The sequence below is a fragment of the Papaver somniferum genome, chromosome 2 (genome assembly GCF_003573695.1).
Source record: "Papaver somniferum cultivar HN1 chromosome 2, ASM357369v1, whole genome shotgun sequence".
NCBI lineage: Eukaryota > Viridiplantae > Streptophyta > Magnoliopsida > Ranunculales > Papaveraceae > Papaver > Papaver somniferum.
In genome coordinates, this window is record NC_039359.1 from 55254769 (window position 1) to 55265029 (window position 10261).

Here is a 10261-nt window from a genome sequence, read left to right on the forward strand (position 1 = left end):
CGAAAGGCAAGACGACTGAGGTTCTTTCTCCTTGTCCAGGATACCGAAGTTGCTTTGCGTCATGCGAGGGTTGATTTATCTCAAGTATATAGCGAGTTGGCTGATCATATGTAACGCTTATGCGAGGCGTTTGCGTGTTTGTGTCTTGTGTCGCTATTGTCATGTCTTTTAAGTGAAGAGTCAAATTTGTAAGGTTGGGTCTCATGAAGCATATGTGTAATTGAAACTTAGTTTGCGTAATTTACATACACAGTTCCTTTTCCTTCTTTTTTTTGTTTTATGTAGAGATGTATGTATGTATATTCTGCTAGTGTGTAGGGTTATCGTGGTTGAGTTTGTAATCTGTAAGAGGATTTGAGTTGTGTAGGATAAGATTACCATGTGGTGGTTGCATGACACTCTTTCGGTGATTCTGGTCACTCTTATGAAAGAGGCAAGGGGTGGAAAAAGACTGTAGAATAAGTGGATGAAGCCTTTTGTTTAAACAGCATTGTTGCTTACACGAATTGGAACTAGTGTCATTCATTTTTCATGAGCCCCATGCATATTCCCTCTACAATATCTCTCATTGGAGGTCTTATTGATTGTTGGCGCGTGCTTGGTCTTTTTTAACGTTTGTAGACATGTCCACCATCTGGACGTGTAGTTTTCCGAAATTGTCTTCTCTCATCCTTGTGAACTTTGATGCGTTTTGCAGTTTTACCCATGGTTAGATTGGCGCAAGTGGTTTCCCAATCTGGGATCGGGGTTGAGTAGATGTGTGTAATTACCTCGCTTGGTTCACTTAATCCTTTGTAGAAAGACGCTTCTGCTAAGTGTGCTTCACCAGTTGTGAATGGATCCACTGGGGCCGGGACGCGTTTCTGTTTCCCCTTCAGAATGAACTCAATGCATTGGTGGTAAGTAAAGGGCACAATTCCGTGTTTGTGTGACCACGGCCTTCCCAGGAGTAAATGGTAAGTTGTTTGCACATCCATAACATAAAAGGGTTCACTAGCTTGGATAGGTCCTACTTGGATTTTTAGCTTAATAGTCCCTATTATTTGTTGTGTGATTCCCCCGAACCATTAGATACTAGTGGAAAATTTGTTGATGTCTTCTTCTTTAACCCCGATGCTTTCGGTGATAAGTAATGGGATCTAGTTAAGTAATGCCCCTGTGTCAACGAAGGCTCTTTTGAACTTATGCTTTCGGATTCCCACTGTTATATACAAGGGTCTTGTATGGTCGCAATCCGATGTACGATCTTTTTCTGAAAAGGTGATGATATCAGTTGGGAGCGGGTACCTGCGGTCCAGATACTGGTGTATTTCCTCATTCGCAGCTATTTTGTTTAGAATGATTGACGCGACATGACGTTGTTCAGCTGTGAAGTTCAGAGTATCGAAAAATGCTGCAAACAGTGGTTTTTTGGCAACCGTGCCTGCAATGGATTGATAGTCATCTGACTCAGACACGACACAAACTTCTTTCGTGGTTGCCTCAGGTTCTTCGTGTGTGATCATGAAGACTTTCCATGGAAAGGGATCCTTCTGAATATGTTTCTCTGTGCCAAAATTGATTTCCCCACTCCTCTGTCTATTATGGATTTTCAACTTGAATGTTCAACAGTTCTTTGTGCATGTTCCACCTTTTGGTGGAAGTGGCAGTACCTTGGGTGACGTTTTTCTTGTTCTGTTGGTTCTTTCGCAGGATAGGGGAGGGTCTTGTCCCCGTCCTTACGCCACTCTTCCAAAAGTTTGATTGCAACTTCTAGCGGACATGAGAAGTCTGGGGGTTCTACCACTTCGCTTGAGTCACTGCTTCTGTTGTAGCCTTTCCCGTCTCTAAAGCTATCTTGTCCTTTCCCTTGTCCGTTGGCGCCTTCATCCTTGGCGTATGACACTGAGTGTCCCCATTGTTTGGCTTCGGATTTTTTGAATTTCGCTGCATCATCTGCCCGAGAACATGCATTTTCGAAGTCTGCAAAGGTTTCTAGGCTAACTGCTGCGAGAATAAAGCTAAGTTCTGCCAGCAACCGGCTGATGCCTATCTTGACAAGTTCCTTCTCGGGTATTTTCACGTTTCTACGAAGACACTCTCCCCGAAAACTCCTCGCAAAATCTAAGTACTTCCTTCCCTGCTTGAATTTATGGTTACAGATGTCTGAGATGATAAGTTGCTTCTGGCGAGAGTAAAATTTCTTCATAAATTGAGTTTGCATTTCTTTCAACGACGAGATGTTGTTTTCTTCAAGCCATACGAACCACGAGAAAGCTGCCCGGTAAGTAACTTTCCGAATTCCCTGAGGCAAATAAAATCATTTGTGGCGTGTTCATTGAAACTCATGAGAAAATGAAATACGTGCCTCGTCGCGTTTCCAGAGCCGTCAAATAATTGAAATTTGGGTTGTTTGTACGTTACTGGCATCGACTTATCCAATAGGCCTTGAGTAAAAAGGGACTGCACAGTAAAATTTGCCGTGGGAGGGGTTAGACCATAAAGTTCCTCGAGATATTTAGAGATGTGTTCTTCCGTTATAGGGACTTGTTCTATTTCCTTGCTGGGTTACCCTTCCAAGTTTTGAGTGCTTTCCTTTGGCACTTGGATAGACCCCGGCGTCTCACTCTGCTGGGGGTTTGACCTAATGGATGAAAGTCGTCTCCCAAAGAGAGTTCGCTGGGTACTGCTCTGTAGCAAGAGGGGATGCTGGGGGACCCCGAAAGGGTCAGAGTCTTCATCTCCACCTTTGGGTTGCAGTTCAGATAATCTTTCCATAAGGACCATCCTTCTCTTGTCTGAGCTGTCCAACTCTTGACGCATTTGTTGTATCTCGAGATGATGCGGGTTTGGTGATGGTTGTTCTCGTGTCAGTGTATTTATCATGTCTTCCCCGGTTGGTGCTTATTGGATCTCCTCAACATGTATGGACGCGATCCCGGGTACGCTCGATTGACTCACCCTTATTAGTAGACCTTGGCTCTATCCTCCTGACTCTTCCGTCAGCAGCATCCCAAATTCGGGGTTTGTTTGTCGATTCAACATTTTGTTGATGCCTGATCTTGCCATTGGCCCTCCTGTTTCTTTAACAGGGGGTTCCGGGCCTGCGTTGTTTAGGTTGCCTGTGGCCGAGGACTCCATCAAATTTGAAATTATCTTGGTACCGAGAACTAGTCCCAGGTGAAGTCGCCAAATATAAACACCCTTAAATTATCTTAGGGTACTGAGGAGACTAATCCCAATACACAATACAATTATCTGGAGAACTCTGCTCTTTTTGGGAAGATTCCTTGCTTTTATAGGAAAAGTCCCTCATGTGGATACGGTACACGTGTACCTTAATGCCTTTTCTAGTAAGTCTTCTGTTATTAGTCGTACACATGTATTATCACATCTGGGACTATTTAAGCGCCCATCAATTATTATCTTCAGGGCAGTCTCCCTCTGGTACAACCCACAAGCGCACATGGCGACCCCGGTCTTGGCAATGATGGCTTTGGCTTATAACCAGAACCCCAATTATCGTCTCTGGCGACCGTGGTCTTGGCAATGGTGGCTTTGGCTTATACCCAGAGCCCCCATTATCATCCCGGTTCTTAGTCAAATTCCCATGTTTATAAGTTGCACTTTTGTCAAGCAGCTAAATGTGCCCCTTCCTGAACCTGCTTTCTTTTGTATTTTTTTGATATTGATGCCCATGACTCCTTCGATACTGTTATGGGATACACCCTGAGGATCAGTAGAGAGAGAAAGAAGAAGAGGGACGAAGGGATCGTAGACTACTTTGCCTCTGCTCATGATGACATATTCCCTAGGAATATCGTTGCATAAAATGAATTTCAGCTACACATACTCCACCTAGGAGAGACTCTCTCTCGAGAGAGAGAGACCGTTACTTCTTGATGCCTCAAGGAAATAAAAAGGGAAAGAAAAATGTTGATGAACTTATTTTTTTGATGCTTTTTTCCCCAAATAAATGACACCCAATAGTGGGTTCGTTACAAATGTTGACAAACGACAACTAGAGCAAACAACTTGAGTAGATGAGTTCCCGTTACGTACAAATGTGGACGAACGAGCAACTAGTGCAAACAACTGGGGTAGACAATCTGAGAATCTCCCTTATACCAATACCACCGCCTCCCATCCCCCAGTGACATGATATTCCTCTGACAACAAACCGAATCATGTATGTTATGTTAGGACGGATTATCTAACTCAAGCAGTTTCGCTTTGATCTAATTTGCAGCTTAAAGCTTAAATCTTAATCATTTCCGGCTAGTTATTGTCTGATTGATTACTACAGTTGGTTAATTAAAGGAGAAAAAAAAAATTAACCATGGCAAATGGTTTTTGGAACAACAATTTCAAAACCATACTAATGAGTCCTTGAAAATGCTTAGCCGAAATAAAAATACAATTAATACTGAATAACAAGAGACGGAAGAAAAAAAATTCCGCAATTGCAGAACTTTAAAATGACCCTATGGTTGAGCTTAAGATGCTCCAAACCACACGTTCAAACACTCAAAAAGTAAAATTCACGCATCAATACTCACCTTTGCATATATGTAAACTAGACCTCTGCCTACTTGGTAAACAAAGACTTATATCTTTTCGTTTCCTCTAGATATCAATTATTTCTTCGAAGAGCTTCATTGCAGAAGCAGGCAAACCAAGAAACAAATTTATGTCTCTCCGTTCCTTTCCATGAGGCAAGAACAAAACCACATTTTTAGCCACATGCAGGGGACCTGAGTACATAGGTCCTCCCCAACCAAAATCCACGCTATGGAATGCTAGCCGAGACCAAGCATTTAAGAAAATGGTGTATGTTAAAGGTTTCCGTTCATGTTGTTCTTCGAAAAAATCTATGCCTGATCTGATGTAATCATTTGTAACCATCTTAATTTTTTCTTGAATTTTCTGTATTGTTGTTGAAAATGGGTTGTCTAGTATCTCCCTCGCGCTGGACTGGCAACTAATTAACACGGCTGCATTACCGAAGTATCCTTTCGGTAGGGGTGGGTCTAATTTAGACCGTGCATCAACCGTAAAGACTACCCTTACTTGCTGATCGGGATGAAGTCTTAATGCTTTAGTTTGAGCTCTCCACATGAAAGCAGTGAGTGTTTCAAAAGTAGTACATTTTTTGAGCACCTCATCTTCCATCGCTTCTTTCTTCAGTTGTTCTAGCTTCTCTAAGCGAAAAACAAAGGATTTGTTGACAAGCGTTTTTTCTTCCAAGAGAGCCACGGTGTCTGATGACATGTCAATTATTTGTTCAAATGCATGGGCAAATTTGACCATCGGCGGGACTCGTGCTTTCAGCAAGGCTCGATCTAGGAACGGTGGGTTTGAGATAAGCAACCCTCTTGTAACTTCACCCCATGAATTCACAAACTCCGTTGCACCAATTCCATCAAAAATTATGTGATCCATACTTAGCCCCAAACAAAATCCTCCACACGTGAATTTGGTCACCTTGAAAAATATAAAGTCATACAAAGTTAATTCCACATAAAAAAATTATATATAAAAAAAAAGAAGCATATACGGCCTACATACAAACCTGAGCCACAAGTAAAGGAGGATTTTGAACACCATTAATATCATAAAGAAGTTTCCCGAGACTAGCAGAATCGGGTTTCATGGAGACATTGATATCTCCCAATGTACAATCAGCCTTGGCCTCCACAAAGAGAGCACCTTCACCTGTGCAGTTGATCATAAACCTGTTTTTCTCATTCATTGCTATACGCCCAGCAAGAGGATAGTAGTAAACAAGAACTTTTGCTAAGCCCTCTCTGATAGCTGTAGCAGCATCTAGTTCACTATCAAAAGTTTTTCTAAAGCAATAAATAGTATGAATCATAAAGGGACCATAATCGAGGTTGGACAAAAAATATTCACCCTCCGGGGTCTTTTCTGCTGGAAAAATCAAAGTTGGTTCTCCTTCAATCATGACACTCAGATTTGCAATACCAGAGGTGGTCGAGTTGCTAGTCTCCTCCATTACACAAACAATGAATGTGCTATCTGAATAGTTAAGATGAAAACAGGTTTATGATCAACTGCACAGGTGAAGGTATGAAAACTTAATTCATTAATGGAATTACTTATATAGATCGATACAATATATTAACAACATTTTGATCAAGTCAGACACGAAACTAGACCAAGTCTTAAGTTAATTAACGTGATAAACATATCCTAACAACTCAACTATAAATTAATCTCACTTGATCTGGGTTTGTGGTTGCCGCACTCGTTGTATGCTTCCCCATACCGTAAACTTCTATTAGTGGTGGGGAATTAATGCCAATGCCACCATGATAATAATTTAGTATTAGAAACTATGGTACATACCGTAAACTTGACCATTTTTGTTTCTTTTTTGAAATGCTATATGGTATATGGACACTATGGTACTAGTCCCAGATATAATCACGGTTTACATGGAAAACTCAAATAGGGACCTGAATTATTTGGGTAGCAAAAGTGTAAAGCCTAAATACTCTAATTACTAATTGTAAGCCTAAATACTCTAATTACTAATTGTAATATGTACTTGACTAATTAATAGTAACTACAGAGATCATATAGCATAACCTTTAAGGGCTGGGACGATGGGGTATCAGGGTCTCTTCTCTTCCATATCTGAGGGCCAGTACGTACGCCAATGACAGCAAATAAGGCTTCCTACCCCTTTCCCCGCAAAGCACAAGTACTATGGGTTCAAAAGCTTATGGAAACTTGTCATTTCCCTTCTCGTCAGTAGGAAAATAATTCATTGCGGATATTTAGAATCCGGTCAGTGTAAAATTTAGTATCTGGTTCCAGATTTTATTCCCAGAGGGATGATGGTCTTCTTGCAACCGTCGGATTTGAGAGATTTTTTCCCCTCGCCATTTATAGTCCTTGCTTAGAATTGATCAGAATTAATTCCTCTACTATTTATTGTTCTTTGGTTGCACCTGCATTTTTGATTCTTATTAAAAATCGTATCATACTATAGCTTATCCTTTTGTTTTGATCACTGTGGGTGTGCAAGGCACGTTGCATAGCTTTAAATATATGCATAAGTTATTTAGTAGTTACAATGAGAAAGAAATGCGTTACAGTACTGTTTTCCAAGGTGTATATTTACTATTTGGATTATAGCAATGTCAAAAAAACAAAACACGCAACAAGCTAAATCCTTTCCTTCACCACTTCTTACTTATTATTAAAAATAGTGACGACCAAGAAACTTTAGAGCATCAATGGTAAATGAGTGGTTAAATATCATTCCGTGGATGGTCGTTTTATATTGACAGAGTCGTGAATACCTTCGTTTTGATACAAGTACATCAGCCAATGTCTGGCTTTTCTGCAAATGAATCGTGGTTGATTTGGTGCTTATAGTATTAAATCATTTAGTAAGCCCATTCTGATTGATAAGCCTCACTTATCTGCATAATGTTGTTTTTTCATTCTATCTGATGAAGTGAACAGGATAGACAGCCAATAAATATGCCTCGCCGGCCGTTGTTGCTATGGAAAACGGAAAATGAGTCATTTGTCCAAATATTTTTAAAACGCGGTTTTAAAGGACGAGTAAAAATTAGTATGTGCGAAATGGACACGCAAAAAATAGCAAGGATGAAACTGGATTCATCCTGACTTAAACTTAAAAAATAGCGAGGATGAAACTGGATGCATCCCGTGTAAATTAAAAATAAGAAAAGTATTTGAAAATGGCAGAATAAAACTGTTTATATCCTGGCTATTTTTATATTTTAGTCTATTTAAACAGTATTAAAATTTAGATGTCTTTTTCACGCAGAAATTGTTGATTTTAGTTTTTTTAACAAATTTTGTGTATGAAAAAAGTCCGAAAAGTCAACTAAACAGAATTTCCCACGACTAGTATGATAATGACCTAACTAATACTCTCCTATGTTAGAAGAGTTAGGTGTATGTTTTTAACAAAATGCATCCAACAAGGAATATAACATGCCGGGGTGATAATGATTATCGAATATTGTCGGGCATATACCTGCTCGGCAGTTGCATGGGATGGGACTATTTTTAGTAAAACATGAGCGTTCTGGTTGGTATAAGACATTAATGTAATAGAACTGTCATTTTCAGCGTATCAATCATTTGACAAAGACGGTATGTCTTTACACCCGCTCCACTCATATGAGAAAAGATAAAATAATATTGGATTCACCTACCGCAAATTATATCTTTAGTATTTTCCATCAGTTATGAGATCATGTCTTCTTTACAACTTACACCTACTGCACAGTTTCAGGTTACATGCCTTAAATCGTTGACGTCTAAACTTAACTTACATGCCTCTTCAGGACAAATTAAAAAAAAAAAAAACTGATCAACAGCTTAGCTCCAAGCTAAAGAGGGTTAGACTAAAACTGATCAACCAGACAACAAATAACCCTTATGAAGGAGTGAAATATCGCACACTTACTATCTATGCGATACATTGATAATCTAGTACGAGCGAAGGGCATCGCTCATGGTTAAACTAAAATGACAAATCAAATGATGTCAGCACAGTCACGAGTAAAGTGTGAAGAACCGTGTGAAGTCAAGAGTGTGTACGAGAATGATCTATGTAAACGTCTATGTATATCCGAAAATTGGGGCTTCATTAGTTGTACCCCATTATGTATTAGCTGTCATCCACTATGTAATACCCTATATAAAGGGTAGATCAACCATGTAAAAGGGGAAGATCTTTTGAGTGCTTAGACAAGAAATTTAGGAGAGACAAAGTTTATTTGGAGAACAAGTTAGGGTTTCTTATTATCTTGTATCCAATTTTGAGATCTTAATGAATGATTATGTGATTTGCACCATGATTTCTTAGATTATTGTCCAGATACTTACAGGAGTGTAGTTGTGGGATTTCCTGCAACTACATTTTGGCGCTAGAAACAGAGAGTGAACCTGTGATAAGCCCTGTTGGTGAATTAATTTAGGTGTAAAATCTCAGAAGTTTAGATTTGAAATCTTGAATAATCAATTGAGATGTCATCATCAAAATCCTGTTGTTCTCATAAAATCAAGTTTTCCTTAGTTAATATAATAAAGCTGTGATGGTGAGAGTCGAATCTACTATAGAGCAAGCGGCAACAATTAGGAGGAGTTGAAGAATTGCTGGAAGAAGTTGAGGCGAGGCTGCTGAATCTCCAAGAAGAGGAGAAAGACATAACCAAAGGAATGAAGCTCAACCTGAACCTCCACGCGAACCAGAGCAACATAATGATGTTGATTATGATAGAGTAAGTGTTCATACTGCAAGAACAAATTCTACAGAAGAAGATATGCAGGAAACTAGAGATGCAGTATTAATACAAGGACATGACGAGAATATGACGATTGAAGAACTTCGACAGAGGTTGAGAGAAGAACGAAGAAGAGAAGGTGAAGAGCTTGCGAATTTGATACAACAAAATAATGATTTGAGATAAGAAAATATAAGATTACAAGAGAAAATATCAAGGAGTACTACACGTGCAAGTTCCAGAACGAGATCAAGCATAAGCTCATCAAGACGAAACAGATCTAACAGGCAAGATGCTAGGCGAAGGCAACCTTTGGGTACCATTGAAAAAAATTTAAAATTAGATGATAACTTACAAGATCAACGTTAGAGAATACGTGCAGAACAATATCTAGAAAATGATCGATATGCACACCCACGCGAACTTCTTCTCATACAACAAAATCAACGAGCTAACAGAAGAGAAAATGCCTGTGAATCCCGTCGCACACATCATAACTCTGAAAGTGAAGAAGATGATCCAGAGCAAGGGCGGATGATATTGCATGGAAGAGAAATTAATGTTGAGGGATAAATATGAACGTGAATAGGAAGATGCACGTGTAAGAGACGGAAGAAATAGACATAGGAGAAGAAGAGAAGGGGAAGAAGATAAAGAAATACATGAGGCTATGCGTCAAAATGCTCATGAAAATAGAATGAGATAAGCGAGATTAAAGAGACCTATGCAACAGGACTTAGATAAGAATATGAGCCAAAAAATTCTTAGAGAAATGGCGGAACTAAGAGAAATGATGACGACGCGAAGAGATGGTGGAAGGAGACAATTGGAGGAAGCAGTAGAGGAAGCTTGAAAAACACCTTTTGCGAGACAAATACAACTCTCAATAATACCACCTAAATGTAGCTTACCCGTAATCACTAATATATTTGATGGAAGTACATGTGCGGTATAGCATATAAAAGCCTATAATCGATCTCTATTGC

General features: G+C 39.5%; 1 protein-coding gene across 2 annotated transcripts; it reads right to left on the reverse strand.

Annotated features, from left to right (window-relative positions):
• Positions 1 to 4029: 4029 nt before the first annotated feature.
• LOC113353318 (omega-hydroxypalmitate O-feruloyl transferase-like) lies at positions 4030 to 6048 on the reverse strand. 2 transcript variants are annotated; one of them, XR_003361205.1, is made up of 3 exons: positions 5552 to 6048; positions 4539 to 5463; positions 4030 to 4148 (listed from the first exon to the last, which is right to left on the reverse strand). XR_003361205.1 is itself a non-coding variant. In XM_026596961.1 (2 exons), exons 1-2 carry the CDS (start codon positions 5993 to 5995, stop codon positions 4606 to 4608), a joined length of 1302 nt encoding a protein of 433 aa, XP_026452746.1. In that variant the 5' UTR covers positions 5996 to 6048; the 3' UTR covers positions 4383 to 4605. The 2 variants fall into 2 exon arrangements, 1 of the variants encoding a protein (XP_026452746.1); XM_026596961.1 differs by lacking the exon at positions 4030 to 4148 and having other exon boundaries at positions 4383 to 5463.
• Between the last annotated feature and the right edge of the window lie 4213 nt (positions 6049 to 10261).